The sequence below is a fragment of the Lissotriton helveticus genome, chromosome 5_1 (assembly GCF_964261635.1).
Source record: "Lissotriton helveticus chromosome 5_1, aLisHel1.1, whole genome shotgun sequence".
NCBI classification, from domain to species: Eukaryota; Metazoa; Chordata; class Amphibia; order Caudata; family Salamandridae; genus Lissotriton; species Lissotriton helveticus.
In genome coordinates, this window is record NC_136065.1 from 94,878 (window position 1) to 113,646 (window position 18,769).

Genomic DNA, 18,769 nt, shown 5'->3' on the forward strand with positions numbered 1-18,769 from the left:
GGTAGAGTGGAGTGGGGTAGATTGCGATGGGGTAGAGTGGAGTGGGGTAGAGTGGGGTAGATTGGGATGGGGTTTACTGGAAGGTGTATATTGGAGTAGGGTGGAGTGGGGTAGATTGGAGTGGGGGTAGAGTGGGTAGAATGGAGTGGGGTAGAGTGGGGTAGATTGGGGTGAGGTAGAGCGAAGTGGGGTAGAGTGGGGTAGATTGGGATGGGGTTCACTGGAAAGTGTATATTGGAATAGGGTGGAGTGGGGTAGATTAGAGTGGGGTAGAGTGGGGTAGAATGGGTTGGAGTAGGATGGAGTGGGGTAGATTGGAGTAGGGTAGAGTGGAGTAGATTGGGATGGGTATCGCTGAAAGGTGTATATTGGAGTAGCATGGAGTGGGGTAGATTGGAGTAGGGAGGACCGGGGGAGATTGGAGTAGGGTAGAGTGGGGTAGATTGGGGTGGGGTAGAGTGGAGTAGATTGGGATGGGTATCGCTGAAAGGTGTATATTGGAGTAGCATGGAGTGGGGTAGATTGGAGTAGGGAGGACCGGGGGAGATTGGAGTAGGGTAGAGTGGGGTAGATTGGGGTGGGGTAGAGTGGAGTAGATTGGGGTGGGTTTCACTGGAAGCTGTATATTGGAGTAGGGTGGAGTGGGGTAGATTGGAGTAGGGAGGAGTGGGGTAGATTGGGGTGGGGTTCACTGGAAGTCTATATTGGAGTAGGGTAGAGCGGGGTAGATTGGAGTGGGGTAGAGTGGGTTAGATTGGAGTAGGGTGGAGTGGGGTAGATTGGAGTAGCTTGCAGTGGGGTAGAATGGAGTGGGGTAGAGTAGGGTAGATTGGAGTGGGGTAGAGTGGGGTAGTTTGGAGTGGGGTAGAATGGGGTAGATTGGGGTGGGGTAGAGTGGAGTGGGGTAGATTGCGATGGGGTAGAGTGGAGTGGGGTAGAGTGGGGTAGATTGGGATGGGGTTTACTGGAAGGTGTATATTGGAGTAGGGTGGAGTGGGGTAGATTGGAGTGGGGGTAGAGTGGGTAGAATGGAGTGGGGTAGAGTGGGGTAGATTGGGGTGAGGTAGAGCGGAGTGGGGTAGAGTGGGGTAGATTGGGATGGGGTTCACTGGAAAGTGTATATTGGAATAGGGTGGAGTGGGGTAGATTAGAGTGGGGTAGATTGGATTGGGGTAGATTGGAGTGGGGTAGATTGGAGTGGGGTAGAGTGGGGTGGGGTTCACTGGAAGGTGTATATATTAGAATAGAGTGGGGTAGACTGGAGTAGGGTGGAGTGGGGTAGATTGGAGTGGGGTAGAGTGGGGTAGATTCGGGTGGGGTAGAGTAGAGTGGAGTAGAGTGGGTTAGATAGGGGTGGGGTTCACTGGAATGTGTATATTGGAATAGAGTAAAGTGGGGTAGATTGGAGTGGGGTTCACTGGAAGGTGTATATTGGAAAAGGGTTTAGTGGGGTAGATTGGAGTGGGGTAGAGTGGGGTAGATTGGAGTGGGGTAGAGTGGAGTGGGGTAGAGTGGGGTAGATTGTAGTGGGGTAGAGTGGAGTGGGGTAGATTGGGGTTGGGTTCACCGGAAGTCTATATTGGAGTAGGGTAGAGTGGGGTAGATTGGAGTGGGGTTTACTGGAAGGTGTATATTGAAATAGAGTTTAGTGGGGTAGATTGGAGTGGGGTAGAGTGGGGTAGATTAGAGTGGGGTAGAGTTGAGTGGGGTAGAGTGGGGTAGCTAAGGGTGGGGTTCACTGGAAGGTGTGTATTGGAATAGGGTGGAGTGTGGTAGATTGGAGTGGGGTAGAGTGGAGTAGGGTAGAGTGGGGTAGATTGGGGTTGGGTTCACCGGAAGTCTACATTGGAGTAGGGTAGAGTGGGGTAGATTGGAGTGGGGTAGATTGGAGTAGGGTGGAGTGGGGTAGATTGGAATGGGGTAGTGTGGGGTAGATTGGAGTAGGGTGGAGTGGGGTAGATTGGAGTGGGGTAGAGTGGGGTAGATTGGAGTGGGGTAGAGTGCAGTGGGGTAGATTGGAGTGGGGTAGAGTGGGGTAGATTGCGATGGGGTTCACCGGAAGGTGTATATTGTAATAGGGTGGCGTGGGGTAGAGTGGAGTGGGGTAGAGCGGGGTAGATTGGGATGGGGTTCACTGGAAGGTGTATAGATTGGAGTGGAGATTAGAGTGGGGTAGAGTGGGGTAGGGTGGAGTGGGGTAGATTGGAGTGGGGTAGAGTGGGGTAGATTGGGGTGGGGTAGAGTGTGGTAGATTGCGATGGGGTTCACCGGAAGGCGTATATTGGAATAGGGTAGAGTGGGGTAGATTGGAGTAGGGTGGAGTGGGGTATATTGGAGTTGGGTAGAATGGAATGGGGTTCACTGGAAGGTGTATATTGGAATATGGTAGAGTGGGGTATATTGGAGTGGGGTAGAGTGGGGTACATTGGGGTGGGTTTCACTGGAAACTGTATATTGGAATAGGGTAGAGTGGGGTAGATTGGATTGGGGTAGAGTTAAGGATAATGGGGTTAGATTGAAGCGGGTTAGATTGGGTACAGTGGGGTAGATTTGAGTCAGGCAGAATGTAGTAAGTTAGATTGGAGTTGGGTTGAATGTAGTGGGGTAGATTGAAGTGGGGTAGATTGGAGTGATTTAGATTGGGTACAGCGGGGTAGATTGGAGATGGGTAGAATGTAGTGGGGTAGATTCTAGTTTGGTAGAATGTAGTGGGGTAGATTGGAGTGGGGTAGAGTTGGGTAGAATGGAGAGGGGTAGATTGCAGCGGGTTAGATTGGGCACAGTGTGGTAGATTGGAGTCGGGTAGAATGTAGTGGGGTAGAATGGAGTTGGGTAGAATGTAGTGGGGTAGATTGGAGTGGGGTAGAGTTGGGTAGAATGGAGTGGGGTAGATTGTAAATGTAAATGTAAATGTAAATGTACAGGAATTTATATAGCACAAATCACCAAGCGGTTTCTAAGCGCTTGCTTAGGGAACCCGTCGTGGTATTCCCCTGTGAGATAACCCCGGCAGGGTATCCGCAAGGTGAAAGCCAGGCATCCCGCCGCGAGGGGCCGTTGTGGAGATTAAGCAAGCTATTGCCCAGAGTCGCAGAGTGTGAACCCGTGAATCCGGTAGGCACCGGAGCGAGAATTGTCGAGTCCATGGACATTTTAGGACTCAAGACCCCGCCGAGCCGGGAATTGAACCCTGGTCCTGGGCTGACCTCTGCTTCCAGGTCTGCCTCCTCTAACCAGTGAGCCACACGTCTCTAGATTAGAGCGGGTTAGATTGGGTACAGTGGGGTAGATTTGAGTGGGGTAGAATGGAGTGGGGTAGCTTGGAGTGGGGTGGATTGGAGTGGGTTAGATTGGGTACAGCGGGGTAGATTGGAGTAGGGTAGAATGTAGTGGGGTAGAGTTGGGTAGAATGTAGTGGGGTAGATTCTAGTTTGGTAGAATGTAGTGGGGTAGATTGGAGTGGGGTAGAGTTGGGTAGAATGGAGAGGGGTAGATTGGAGCGGGTTAGATTGGGTACAGTGGGGTAGATTTGAGTCGGGCAGAATGTAGTGGGGTAGAGTTGGGTAGAATGGAGTGGGGTAGATTGGAGCGGGTTAGATTGGGTTCTGTGGGGTAGATTGGAGTCGGGGAAAATGGAGTGGGGTAGATTGGAGTTGGGTAGAATGTAGTGGGGTAGATAGGAGTGGGGTAGATTTGGGTTGAATGGAGTGGGGTAGATTGGAGCGGGTTAGAGTGGAGTGGGGTAGATTGAGGTAGACTGTATTGTAGTACATTGGGGTGGATTGTTGTGGGCTGGAATGGGGAAGAGTGAAGTAGATTGCGTGGCGTGGGGTGGACGGCGTAGAGTACGGAAGCTTGGAGTTGAGTATGGTAGATTAGGGAAGCTGGAATGAGGTAGATTGGAGTAAAATAGATTGTGGTAGGGGTACAGTGAAGTGCAGTAGAGTTGGGTAGATTGGGGTAGACTGGAGTGGGGTAGATTGGAGCGGGTAAGATTGGGTACGGTGGGGTAGATAGGAGTCGGGTAGAATGTAGTGGGGTAGATTGGAGTGGGGTAGAGTTAGGTAGAATAGAGTGGGGTAGATTGGGTACAGTGTTGTGGAGTGGAGTGGGGTAGAATGGAGTGAGATAGATTGGAGTGGGGTAGATTGGGTACAGTGGGGTGGATTGGAGTGAGGTAGAATGTGGTGGGGTAGATTCTAGTTTGGTAGAATGTAGTGGGGTAGATTGGAGTGGGGTAGAGTTGGGTAGAATGGAGAGGGGTAGATTGGAGCGGGTTAGATTGGATACAGTGGTGTAGATTGGAGTCGGGCAGAATGTAGTGGGGTAGATTGGAGTTGGGTAGAATGTAGTGGAGTAGATTGGAGTGGAGTAGAGTTGGGTAGAATGGAGTGGGGTAGATTGGAGCGGGTTAGATTGGGAACTGTGGGGTAGATTGGAGTCGGGTAAAATGGAGTGGGGTAGATTGGAGTTGGGAAGAATCTAGTGGGGTAGATAGGAGTGGGGTAGAGTGGAGTGGGGTAGATTGAGGTAGATTGTATTGTAGTACATTGGGGTGGATTGTTGTGGGCTGGAATGGGGAAGAGTGAAGTAGATTGCGTGGCGTGGGGTGGACGGCGTAGAGTACAGTAGCTTGGAGTTGAGTATGGTAGATTAGGGAAGCTGGATTGAGGTAGATTGGAGTAAAATAGATTGTGGTAGGGGTGGAGTGAAGTGCAGTAGAGTTGGGTAGATTGGGGTAGACTGGAGTGGGGTAGATTGGAACGGGTTAAATTGGGTGCAGTGGGGTAGATTGGAGTCGGGTAGAATATAGTGGGGTAGATTGGAGTGGGGTAGAGTTAGGTAGAATGGAGTGGGGTAGATTGGAGTTGGGTAGAATGGAGTAGGGTAGATTGGGTACAGTGGGGTAGATTTGAGTCGGGCAGAATGTAGTAAGTTAGATTGGAGTTGGGTAGAATGTAGTGGGGTAGATTGAAGTGGGGTAGAGTTGGGAAGAATGGAGTGGAGTAGATTGGAGCGGGTTAGATTGGGTACTGTGGGGTAGATTGGAGTTGGGTAAAATGTAGTGGGGTAGATTGGAGTGGGGTCGAGTTGGGTAGAATGCAGTGGGGTAGATTGGAGTCGGGTAGAATATAGTGGGGCACATTGGATTAAGGTAGATTGGGGTAGCGTAGAGAGAAGTGTGGTAGAGTGGGGTGGATTGGATAGAGTGGGGTAGACTGGGGTGCAGTAGACTGGAGTTGGGTAGAATGGAGTGGGGTAGATTGTAGTAAGGTAGATTGGGGCAGGGTAGAGAGAAGTGTGGTAGAGTGGGGTGGGGTGGATTGGATGGAGTGGGGTAGATTGGAGTAAGGTAGATTGGGGCAGGGTAGAGAGAAGTGTGGTAGAGAGGGGTGGGGTGGATTGGATGGAGTGGGGTAGATTGGAGTAAGGTAGATTGGGGTAGGGTAGAGAGAAGTGTGGTAGAGTGGGGTGGGGTGGATTGGATGGAGTGGGGTAGATTGGAGTAAGGTAGATTGGGGCAGGGTAGAGAGAAGTGTGGTAGAGAGGGGTGGGGTGGATTGGATGGAGTGGGGTAGATTGGAGTAAGGTAGATTGGCGTAGGGTAGAGAGAAGTGGGGTAGATTGGGGTGGTTGTGGATTGGATCGAGTGGGTTACATGGGGTAGAGTGGGGTAGACTTCGATCGGCTGGGGTAGACTGGAGTGGGGTAGAGTTGGGTAGAATGGAATGGGGTAGGATTGGGGCAGTGTGCCGTGGAGCCAGGTAGCTGCTTCAAGAGTCGGGGTACACTTGCGCTCACATGGAAGAGCCGAAGGAAGCGCCGAACAGAAAACAAAGTCAAAGGATATAAAAAACAACACTAGTCAGAAAAAGATATAGAAAAGTTCTGTGACTCTCTGCGGACGGATACAAATTAAGTGGGATCAGTTGGGGGTGGTGCAGACTCCGCTTCAAGCACCTTCACTGTATAGAATACGTACTAAGAAAGGAGTGGGGGCTGGGGGGGGAGCACGGATCTCATACAGGGTACAAAGCCCCCCACTGTGTGTAACACTGCTCCAGACCCCCTTGTATCATCCCTGGGGGGGACAGAAATACTGGAGTCGGCGAGATGGGGGGAGGGGCGCAGAGCGGATCACAGAGGGCAGCAAACAAACCTCGCCCCTGAGGGTAACCCGGTCTTCTTGCAGTACAGGGTGCCAGTCTCTGTCCACACAAGGCTTCAGTGGGGGCGGTAAGCGCTATATAATTACCCATAACCCACCTGTCTGCAGCCGCTCCGCCCCGAGCTTCAGGTATTTCTTCAGGTACTCGATGCACCTCCCCTCCAGGAAGTCCTTATAATACTGGGCGATGCTCCTCTCCGAGTTCCATCGGTCCTGTGTGATCCTGGCCGCATCCATGGCCGCCGTGTACGTCTGTCTGTCCTTGTCGAAGCTGAGGAAGTCGTGTCCGTCGAAGGCGTCCTGACGGAACCCTCCCACGGAGCCGTCGTCCCGGAGCTCACAGCCGAACATCCACTGGACCATGTGGAGACCTGAGGGGGGGGGGGAGAGGGGGGGTGAGAAGAGAGAGGTCTGACACCCGCAGGCAGAGGCTGAGGGGAGATACAACACCCCCCCCTCTCACGCACCCCCCTCGCACCCTGCTCACAGCCTTACATCCACTGGATAATGTGGAGACCTGAGGGGGGAGCGAGGGCTGAGGGAGGGGTGGAGAGCACGAGGGGCAATCACCAGCACCCCTTTCCCCCCCCTCGATGGGGCCGCCACTGCAGTGAGGAGACACAAGAACCGCCCCATGGGGCGTCACCCGGAGCTCACGCCCGGAATCCTAGTGGACACGTGTGGGATCTGAGGGGGGGGAGAATGGGGGGCTGAGGGGGGGCCCTGCGGGAGAGCAGCGGAGAGACGCTGGCTGAGAGGGGGGAGAGTGGGGGGCTGAGGGGGGGACCTGCGGGAGAGGAGCGGAGAGACGCTGGCTGAGGGGGGGGGGGGGCAGCAATGATCGATCCGGGAGAGCGGAGGTGAGTGAGAGCCTGAGGGAGGGGGGGGGCGAATGAGGGGGGACCCAAGAAAATCCTTCCCGCCCCCCCCCACTCCACCAATTCCGATCACCTGAGCTCAGCAAACACCACCCACAGCATGTGGAGAGGGGGGGGGCATGAGGGCCTGAGTGGGGGGGGGCAGGGGTTCAGTCACGTTCAAGCCCAGAGAGACCGTCGACCCTCATAAAACCCCCGTAATGAGGGAGAGGACTGTGGGGGCACTGGGGGGGCGTGGGAGGGGGAAGCACAGAGGCAGGGTGAGGCCCCTGGGTTGGGGGGCTTCTTACCCCCCCCTGCAGGCACAAACACCCCTCACAGCCTCTGCGCTTCAGAATGTTTTGCGTGACTGCGTCAGATCCCCCCCTCTGCAGTCACTCGCCCCCCCCCCAAATCACTGACCTGTCACAGCTCACTCGTGCTGGGTCTCCACCCCCCTCCCTCGAGCTAAGTTCGACCCACAGCCACACTGGAGCCCCCCCTCCCGGCCGTTCCTCCAACCCCCCCTCAACACCCAGATGCCCCTCACCCCTGTCTGAATGAGGCCCCTCCCCCGGTGTCACGCACTTCCGGTTGCCCCGCTTCCCTGGACACACTCCCCCCCCCGACCATGCCCCCCCCTGTCACTCACCCTGGGTCTGGTTGACTCGGTCCATCACGGTCCTCACATTGGCCTTGGACACCTGCTCGTTGCCTCGGCTGATCTCCGTCTCCACCTCCCAGTACCGGGGGTCCTCGGCGGTGATCCTCTCCATCCAGGGGGCCCGGGGCTGGTACCTGCGGCTCTCACTGGTGTACCCCACGATGGGGACGTCATCCACGTACCCCGCTATGGAGAACTGGGGGACCCCGGGGAGGGGCCCCGAGAGGGAGGAGTGGAAGTACCGGAGGGAGTGCGAGCCTGGGGGGGGAGAGAGAGGGAGGGGGTCAGAGGAGAGAGCGCCCCCCACATGAAAAACGTTCCAACCGCACCCCACACAACAGTGACCCACCACATGCATTATAAAGACACCCCCCAGTCCTCCACCCCCCCTCTACAGTGTACGTCACTCTTACAAATAAACGGGGCGACCCCAGGGCGGGGCCCCGAGAGGGTGGAGTAGAAACCTCTGAAGGTGCGAGCCTGGGGGGGAGAGAGGCACAGGGGGTCAGGTGAGGCTCTCAGGGAAGGGGGGGTGTCAGCCCCGCACCAATAATACATATTCCCGGGCACCCCATCACCCCCCCCCCCCACTCTGTCACTCATGTTCCTGATCTAAGAAATAGCCACTCTCTGCTGGGGTGGGGGAGGGGATCACCTCTCATAACCACCCTGCCCCGCGCGGCCACCCCTCCCTTTCACCCTCTTCAGCACTGGTGGACGGGGGGGGGGACGGGGGGGGGGGTGTTCTGGAGGATTCCACAGTCTGAGATGGTGATGACACCGCGGGCCTCTATTTACATAGCCACGCCCATTCCACGATATAGCCACGCCCCTCAATGTTGATGCTGGGAGCCTTAGATGTAGCTAACACCCCCCCATCTCTTCGAGCAGGGGAAGGGTAAGAAACCCCAAGAGAGCCTCCTACGAAAACCACTGTTATCGACCCTGCAAGTGTTAAAGGGTGTGTGTGCCCTGCAATGCCTTTAACCAAATGACTGCAGGTGAAGAAGCTGAATGCACAAGACTTACTGAGATCGGTAAATAATACTTGGGGCCCCATAACTAGGGAGCAAGGTGTGACGGTAATAGGGGAGGAGTCACGAGGGGCGGAGTCATAAAAACCAGACTTTGACAACAGTTTATGCTTTTATTTTTTAATAATGCAGCCACAAGGACAAATGAGATAGTAAATATGTCTGGGTTAGGTGTCTGACACAGAGGCTGCATTTTAAAATATCTCCTGCGGTTCAGGCACCTGCTGCAGAGATCTGTGTGCAAAGAAACTTTTAGGGGATAATAAAACTGTCAAGATAACTCTGGAAGTTAATGCACTTCTGCAGTGATCTATGTCTGACCAGCAACTTTTAGGGGATAATAATACTGTCAAGACAGCTCTGCAAAGAACTGTGTGCGCCCAGCAACATTTAAAGGATATTAATACTGGCACGATAGCTCTGGAGGTTAATGCACTTGCTGCAGTGATCTCTGTCCGACCAGCAACTTTTAGGGGATAATAATACTAGCAAGACAGCTCTGCAAAGAACTGTGGGCGCCCAGCAACATTTAAAGGATATTGGTACTGGCAAGATAGCTGTGGAAGTTAATGCACTTGCTGCAGAGATGTGCATGCCCACCTAGGAACTTTTAGGGGATAATAATACTGACAAGATAAGTCTGGAGGTTAATGCACTGGTTGCAGAGATCAGTGTGTCCCCAACAACTTTTAAAGGTTAATAATACTGGCCAGATAGCTCTGTACGTTAATGCACTTGCTGCAGAGATCTATGTTTTTCCCAGTCACAGTTTTGACTCAAAGTAGCACAGAGGGTTACAGTGCCTGCGGCAAAGCACATTGCGTAACATGCAGACCACGATTTCTATTTGTAGGCCCAGCAACCACCACAGTCTACAGTGTATGCTACTCACACCGCAGAAGTAGGGGACCCTGGGAAGGAGACCGGAGAGGGAGGAGAAGTAACGGAGGGAGCAGGAGCCTGGGAAGAAAGTGCACACCCATCCCCCCACATGCAATACCTTCCCTCTGCACCCCCACACAGCACTGAACTCCCCCCCCCCTGGCTATCGGGCATGTTAATCTTCCACATACAATGGGAGACCCCGGGGAGGGGCCCACGAGTGAGGAGCGAGCCTGGGAGGGGGGTTACAAAGGGTCAGAGAACTGACCTCACTTAGGGGTTTGGGGGAACGGGGCAAAAAAAACACCCCCACAGCATTCCCCTCGGTCATCAGGCATGTCCCTGACTCAAGAGAGCTGGGGGGTGGAGGTGGGGGCAGGGGGTAGGGGGTTATACTTCACAAGGAGAGGTAGAAATGAGAGCAAGTCTGGGGGGGCAGGCCAAAGACCTTGCATTATAGTCGCCCCCACGTGTGTAATACTACCCCTCCTACAACACTGCCCCCGCTCGCCGCGGCGGTCACCTCACCCTTTTCCAGTCTCTAAGCTTCCTTTGAGGGGTGGAACAAGAGCAAGGGGAGTGATGGGCGTGGGTGGGGGGGGAAGATGGGGGTAGTTTGAGTATTATCGGTTCCAGGTTCTGATGATACTATAAAATCTCTATTTACATAACCACGCCCCACTAACGCATCCCCACCAATCACATGGCCACACTCCTCAGCTCTGACCAAACTCCCCTAAATCTGTTAGAACAGAAGAGTAAGAACACCCCCCCCCAAATACATAGAGAGCCCCCTCGGTAAACCACTCTCTTATCGACCCTGCAAGGATTAAAGGCAGAGTGCGCCCTGTTGTCCCTTTCACCCAATGCCTACAGGTGAAACAGATGAATGTACAGAGTTGGCATCGTAAAATAATACTCTGGGAACCCACACCTGGAGGTCAAGTTGAGATAGGGGAAAGGGGGTGGAGTCACAGGGCGGAGTCAAGAAAACCAGACTCTGGCATATGTACGAACGCCTCTACATCTGAGCAGGCAGGAGAAGGGTAAGAAACCACAAGCAGAGAGAGCCGCCTACTTAAACCACTCTCGTATCGACTCTGCAAGGATTAATGGCCGAGTGTGACCTGTTGTGCCTATAACCCAATGCCTGCAGGTGAAACAGCTGTATGTACAGAGCTGGAATCAGAAAATAACACTCCAGGAATTCCTAACGGGGGTGTCAAGGTGTAGCAGGGGAAATGGGGTGGTCAAGAGGGGCGGAGACATGAAAAGCAGAGTCTGACCGCCAACTTGTACATCTATTTTTTAAAAACTCAGCTGATCACAAAAAGACAGCTTTTTAAAGATCTCTTGGGGTTAAGGCACCTGCTGCAGAAATGTGCCTCACCTCCCCACCCCCCACCCAACGAATCCTTATCTACGGTGCATGTTACTCTCAGAGAACTAGGGTGTCTTGGGGTGAGGGGCACAGAATAACCAGACACACTCCTGTGAAGTTTCCCAGGTCCAAGCGTGATGTGCTACTCTAGGTCAGATGTTTTATTTGAATTCTAGGACTTGTAAGCTTATCTTTTACAATATAAAACAGGACTACAAGTCCCAGAATTCAAAGGAAAAAACCTGGAATGCAGCAGCTCATCATACAAGAACCTGGGAAGCTTGGCAGGTATGTGAATAGAGGGGGGCAGAGGGGCAGAGACTGGACCTCAAAGAGGAGAGGCAAGTCCCCCCCTCACATGTCACCCGCAGATGGGGGGCAGCACAAATACCACACCCCTGCCAAGGACAACACTGCCCCCCCACTCTTCTCTCCAGTGTGTGTACTTACCACCACCGTAATTAACTCTCTCCCTTCCTACCAAACACTGCCCCCCAGCGGATGCCTTCCCCCTCTCGTCCACGTCACTGGTCCAATACAACTTAGGTACTGCTATGGAGCTTAGGAGACCCCCTGGCTTATATCTCCAAGGCGCTCCCTGAAATACGGCCACGCCCACCCGGACCTTTAGGAGTCAGGGTGAACCCGATGATGCAGCATGACACCAACAGGGTGTGTGAGGGTAAATTAACAGAAAGGAGTTCCCTCCTATCCCGCATTTTAGCGGGGTACGCCACGTAAGCCTAATGTTGAGCCCGTTGGGTCTGGATATTTAAGTTTGCTCCATTTTTCTTTGTTCCCCAGCCCACTCATAGTGTAGAGCACCCTGCACAGTCCCACATTAAGTCAGAATGCCTCTGCTACAGAGGAATTCTTGCCATTCAATATGTTATATATAAGATCGCGCCCTGATGAAGGATAAGTTCATCTTTTGGTCACGTCCGAAACGCGCGTCAGTGCATTTCTGTCTAATATTGCATTATGATCAATTTCTGTACATTGGATTACGTTTACTGTATTATGTTTAATATGTACATCTGATTAATTTGAATATTGATTGAATTATTGTTGTTTCTAATCTTTGTGTAGGTCTCTTTTGTGTTGTATGCTTGTTGCTTATTTTTTGTACAGTTTGTGAGAGGTTGGCCTGGCATATGCTGTCCTCTATTCTAGTGGGCCCCTTGCACCAGTCCAAACGACCCTTATTGATGATAGGTTAAGACAAACTTTATTGAAAGCTATCCTAGTGGTAGCTTTGGAGAGCAGCCTTCAGGCTAAGTCTTGAAGCAGATTGTTTTACCAGTCTATAATCTCGTGAATGAGCAAATGAAAGGAGAACCACACTAAGGGGCAGATTTACTACAAAGTAACGCAGCGCGGTGCAGCAAGTCATTTTGCTGCTCCGAGCTGCGTTAGTTTGGAAAGCACAGAGATGAAACATATTTACAAGAATATGTCGCATCTCTGTGCTTCCCCCTGCGCTAGCACACAAACTGCAGCCATGCGCCGGAGCAGGCACCCTTGTACCATGGTGCAAGGATGCCTCTGTTGTGGGGAGATTGTTTATGTGCAGGAACACGACATTTTTCGATGCAGCCATTCCAAAGTTAGCATTTACAGCGAGGTTATAATGCACTTAAGAGTATATGGCCTGGCTGCATCACAAAACAGCCTCAGAGAATAGATTCCGAAAGCTGCAGAGGGTTCTTGCTCATGAATGAGCACCCTCTCACACAAAACCAAGCACTCTGCCTTCAGGATTGTCAAGGCCTGCCATAGGAGTGACTTACAGGTTTACATGCGTCAGTGATTTAAGGTAGATATAGGAAGCCTATATCTTAGTAAGGGGTGCATGCACCACCTTACCCAGGCTGCAGTAGCAGTCCTATGGTGCCATTTTGGAAGGCTTCCCAGAGGTGGCATAATACATGCTGCAGCCTCTGGGGTACCTATGATTTGGTACCCAAGGTACCATATACTAGGGACTCACAAGGGTAGCCCAGTAACCAATCTGGAGTGTACCTAAAGTACATGCAATCATTTTAGAGAGGAAGCAGCTAGGCTGAGGTCCTGGATAGCAGGATTGCAGCCAAACTAAGTCAAAAACCATCAAAACACCAGGAAGAAAGTGGGGGTAACTATACAGTCGGATTCCACCTTCCTACACTGTTGTAATTTTACATGCTGTGATTTCTTGCTCATTGTACATTGTTATTGCTGTATTTCATGTGTTGTTTCTTTATAGAGTTTCTACGGGTGCTCCTCAAATTACACACATGAAAATATATTGACTATTTATACTGAATAAAGACTTGTTAAATATATTTTTGTCTTTTTTCATAAATAAATTGGTAAAACCATTGGTCTGGTACTGAACAGTTTATATACCATGGATGAATTGCAAGTCTTTAAATGATTTTGTTTTGGAGAAGTTTTTGTTGTCTTTGTTTCTTCAAACAGGCTAGCCAACATAGGCCTACGTGGACTGCAATAAATCTCCTCCAATCCTTTCTGGTGAATAGAGAACAGGCGGTTTCCCTTGGGGAATTTAGATCAAAACCCTCCTCTCTGCCTTGCGGGGTTCCACAAGGGTTGTCATTGAGCCCCACCGTTTCTAATGTTAATGTGACCCCCGCTAGCCAAACTGATCAAATCTTTTGGTTTCTCAAAAACATCACATGCAGACGAGGCTCATATTATTGTGTCCATCGCTAGCAATGAGGGGGACGCCTCCCATCGCTTCAATAGTTGCATGGGTGAGATTGTCAGATGGATGAAACATAATAGTGTGAAGTTAAATTTGGGTGGCGTGGCCAAGATGGCGTCTTGGTAAGATCCAGTTGCTCTGCTCTCCGCTCCCACCGGGCCCGTTTTCGCACCTCCGGCGGCAGAAAGGGCACCAGAGCCTGCCTGTGTTACTGCAAAGGGCAACGCAGCATTCCTCGCGGTGTCGAAGGGCCGGGCCCCGGCGACAAAGGCAGCTCTGAGATCGTGGCGGAGCGCCAGAGGACGTGACGGAGGACCACGAGAAGCCGCGGCAGACGGCTTGGAGCAGAGGGCGCCTGGGCAGGTCTTTTGGCGGTCCACGTGTCTGGTATGGGGGCTGCCACTGCTACACAATGCAACCAGAGCGGCAACCTCAGCCGCAAACTCAGAGGCTCGCATCGGTGGCTATGAGAAGAGCCCGGGCCGCGGGAATTACGCGAGGCCCCGGCTTTGCAGGCCTAGGTGGGCTTTCACACACACAACCTGGTGATTGTTGGAGCTGTTGCCCACATCGGCTGGGGAGAGAGCTCCAGCAGTCTCCCCACCTGCGGGAGCCCCCTCCTTGCAGCCACATGAGATGAGAAGGAACCCCGGATGGATGATCAATAGCCCCTTGAGGTCTTCAGGGGCACATACATCGGCCACAGGCCTCTCTGAAAGAGAGGCCAGCGTGGTGGCCCCTTCGACCAAGATCACACCGGAGGCTATAGGGGGTGCCAGCACACGGATGTCTAAGACAGGGGAAGTTTGGAGGAGCACTCCTGCCCACCAACCTCAAGATTGCCCCTTACACTACTGCATCAGTCCAGAGGAGTCTACAGCTTGAACACGGGCTTCACTGAGAGATGAGAGCGGCAGCGGGGCAGGGGTAGGACAGCATTGCGGCAGCAAGGCCCCGGCACAGAGCCCTGATGGACACTAAACACCCCCTCATTGGTGAATGAAGGGAGGGAAGAAGGGAGAGCCCAGCTTGTCTGAGGCACACGCCGGGAAGAGCCACAGCCGCATCAGCGATAGCCCACCAATACCTTACCTCTACCACCGCTTCACCTGCTGGGCCTTTCGCTTTGGGTCTGCACCCGTTCACAGAGACTCTAACACTACAGAGCTAGCGGCATTCAAGGGCAAGAAAGACAGATGGGTGAGGGACCTGCTGCTCAAGTCGACGCCAACAGCAAAGCACCTGGATGAGGCTGAGGGCGGCGAGCACCCAGAGGGCCCGGTCAGCCGATCCTTCATGGAGTCGCTGCTCCCCTCACTCCGTGAAGATTTGCCCACTATGAAGCACAAGTTATTAGCGGACATGAAGGATATCCGCCATGATGTGGACTCCCTGGGTGAACAGGTCAACACCCTAGAAGAGGGTGAAGCGGGACGAGACGAAGAGCTCGAGCACCTTCAACAGGAAGTCATTAATTAGGCTGCACGAGCAGAACCTGGAACTCCAAGCACACACGGAGGACTTGGAGAATAGGTCCAGGCAGAATAATATCCGCATCCGTGGTGTGGCCCAGGACGCAGGAGATGGCGACATTGAGGCGCTCGTGGTGGGCCTATTCTGCTCCATCTTGGGCGAATCTCCATCAAACTGGACCACTCCCGCAGAGTAGCCTTAGGAGGATGGCCCGGCCCCCCCAGCGGACATCTTGACGTGCGTCCATGACTATCAGCTAAAGGAGCGGATTCTCTGTGAGGCCCGGCATCACACAGACTTTACCTATGAAGTTTCAAAGCCCACGCTGTTCCAAGACTGGGCAGCCTCTACCCTACTTAAGCACAAAACCTTCTGCCTGATCACTTCTTACCTTCGAGAAGCTGGCATCAAGTACTCCTGGGGACATCCCTTTAGACTGATTTGCCATTTCAAAGGGGAACTGAGACAAATTCGCTCCCTCTCGGCTGCTTGCAAACTTCTGGACATTGAGGTTCCTGCAGCAGGTGAATCGAAAAAGAACAATCATGCACACAGACGCCGCAGTGGTCATGGGTGGACCACCATCAAGCCCTCTAGCCCGTCAACACGCCCTGACCCAGACACTATGGCCAGAGAGTGACAGGCGGTCCTGGCATCTCTCGCAGGAGGAGCCTTGGAGTGAAAATGGAGCTATCTAGGCTGAGATTCGATGATTGTTGTTAACATCTCTGCCTGCTGCTGGAAACACTTTAAGACATTGGCATGGGCCTTGCCTGGAGGGAGCGGGGAGTCGCAGGCCACAGGTACCCTCTACTATTATTCCAGGGAGCAGCAGGCTACGGACATTGACTCTTTGCTTCTTTTCATCGTTAGAGGTTTTTGCTAAAGTTGGGGTGTTGGTATTATACTCAATGGGTCCTCTATCCCCTTCCCACGCTTCTCTTGTCTTCCTTACATGCGCGTGACTTCTGTCTAGCCAGGACCCTAGCTATGCGCTCTCACAGGGCCCCATACGGGTCGGGCGCACTATGCCCCCTCGCACCTACACCGCCTTCTGTCCCCACCATCCTCCAAGATGAGTATTAACATCCTGACCCTCAATGTGAAGGGTCTTAATAATCCTATCAAACGCAGAGCTATCATGTCGTACTTGGAGAATTCCAAAGCTCATGTCTGCTTGTTGCAAGTGACTCACCTATTGCACGGCGACACACATAGATTGCGCTCTAAGGCCTTTCCACGGCAGTACTTCTCCTCACTCCCTACTTTGAAGGCCGGGGTCGCTATTTTTATATTTCCTCATTTTCCGGGGTGGTAGGGGCAAGGGTACGAGAAATCAGGGGGAGGCTTTTGGCGCTCTCTTTGACCTTAGGATCGCACGCGCTTACGGTGGCCATTATCTATGTATCTATGTTCCTAACGAGGGCCAAGAGTCATTCATCCGAGAGGCAGTGACATCTTGACATCCTCCTCAGACCGGCAGATACTGATGGGAGGTGACCTGAACATTGTGTTCAACGGCCAACTGGACCGCTCGTTTCAAAGGCCGGGACTAACTGGGGCTGTATCTGATGGCACTCAACAGTGGTTTCATGACCTGGGGTTAATCGATGTGTGGCGCCACTTTCAATTCCATTCAGAAGACTACACTTTCTACTCCCACTCCCGCTGGACCCATGCCCGTTTGAATGACTTCACTGGGTCTCGGTCCCACCTTCCTTCGATACAGGTGTTGGCTGTTGAGCCACAGGCACTCTCTGACCGTGCGGCACTGACCACAACTCTACTCCTTCCCCCACTCTCCGTCCATCACACTCCTGGAGGCTCAGAGAGACACTCCTTCAGCGCCCTGAAGTCATTGCTCACCTCAAGAAGACGCTGGAGGACTACTTAGCCATGAATAATACCCAGGAAACTTCTATGGTATCCGTGTGGGAAACACTTAAAACCCTAAACACTTAAAAGGGCTATATTTTAACGCGCGCTCAGTGCCAAAGCATGCAGTAAAAATATGGAGCCTTTTGGGTATTAAAAAGCCTGATATTTGCTTCATTCCTGAAACCTGGATCCATGAACAGGCCTCCCCTGATGAGGCGACTGCGTTCCCTCCCCAATACCATCTAACTAGATTAGACAGAAACATCAGGAGAGGCGGAGGTTTAGCAATAGCCACTACGGCCGGATTGGAAATTACCTCCATAGAATACATTGCTTTGGATGTGTTCGAACTATGCATTTTTAGAATCGAAAGGCAATCTAAAGGAATCTGGAGATGCGCAATAGTGTACAGACCCCCGGGCCGGAAAGCTAACTTTATACACTACTTGATTGAAGCTATTGTCCCCCAATGTTCAAGCAGCTGATAATTTTCTTCTCAATGGGGATTTCAATTATCACGCGGAATTACTATCAGACCCTGACACCAATCAACTGATCACCAACCTGAGCACTCTGGGATTGGTTCAAATGGTGGTGGGACCTACCCACCCGGCTGGCCACACGCTTGACCTTCTGATCACCAGCACAACCAGCGTCAGAGTGGAGAGGTGTGGAGTCAGAGTGGAGTCTCCCCTTCACCTGCTATGGTCCGACCATGATATGTTGAAATTCTCTATACCAGTAATCACCACTAAAACTGACCTCAGTAGTGAATGTACATGGAGAAGGCCCTGGCGGAAAGTTACCTTTTCCCCCCATCTCAGCCCCTCACTTTTATCCTACACCAAGATTGACCCGGCAGCCACCTCTTTCGAGGCAGCAATTGCATCGACTCTGAACACTGTGGACCCCTTCAAAAGGGTAAAATTTAAGCCCAGGAGAGCACCCTGGTTTACAGAACAAATAAAAATTTACAAACTCCCCAGTAGGATAGCTGAACGGAAATGGAGGAAAAGCAAAAGTACCAAAGATCGGAAAAAGTATAAACTCCTCCATCAGAGCTATTTAGTCGATATTAGACAGGCAAAAAAAGTACATCTCATGAACAGGATTGAAAAGGCCGCCAATTCCAATAAGGAACTTCATAAAATACTAAAGGAATTTACCACCCCACCACCCAGTCGTGTAATTCTGCTTCACAAGACTGGACAGAGACACTTTCTACGTTTTTGAGGAAAAGAGTATCGCGATCCATAATACCCTTCCTAAGCAGGATACAAAAACCCTATAAATGACACTGATAGCACCCTTCCCTTTCTAGAGGAGTTCACTCCGCTTAATTCAGATGAAGGGTCAACTACCCTGGCCAAGATTAAATCGGGTTCTCCAGTAGACCCGGTTTCACCCCGCTTTTTCTCAACCATCGCCCCCCTGCTCCTTAGAAAACTTACTGATTTATTTAACATGTCACTGTCACAATCAGTAGTTCCAGCTATATGGAAAGCTGCTAGGGTCAGATCTATTATAAAAAAACACTTCTGATCCCAAGATACCAAGTAATTATCATCCAATCTCTCTGCTTCTATATTTTGGTAAGGTGCTTGAGTCCCTGATCAATAAGCAACTCAACACACACCTGGAGAGCCACGGATTATTGGACCCGTCACAGTCAGGTTTCAGGGCCGCCCACAGAACCGAAACAGCACTGGTGGAAGTCACTGATA

The 18,769-nt window shown here is 52.1% G+C and overlaps 1 protein-coding gene across 1 annotated transcript in view; it reads right to left on the reverse strand.

The window, feature by feature from the left end:
- The window catches only part of LOC144754041 (H-2 class I histocompatibility antigen, Q10 alpha chain-like), a 131,631-nt gene that overhangs the window by 61,406 nt on the left and 51,456 nt on the right, over window positions 1-18,769 (reverse strand). The window contains exons 2-3 of the mRNA XM_078641553.1: window positions 7,679-7,948; window positions 6,268-6,540 (exon numbers count right to left, since the gene is read on the reverse strand). Of these exons, the coding sequence (XP_078497679.1) occupies window positions 6,268-6,540; window positions 7,679-7,948 (543 nt within the window). The remainder of the gene's footprint in view (window positions 1-6,267; window positions 6,541-7,678; window positions 7,949-18,769) is intronic.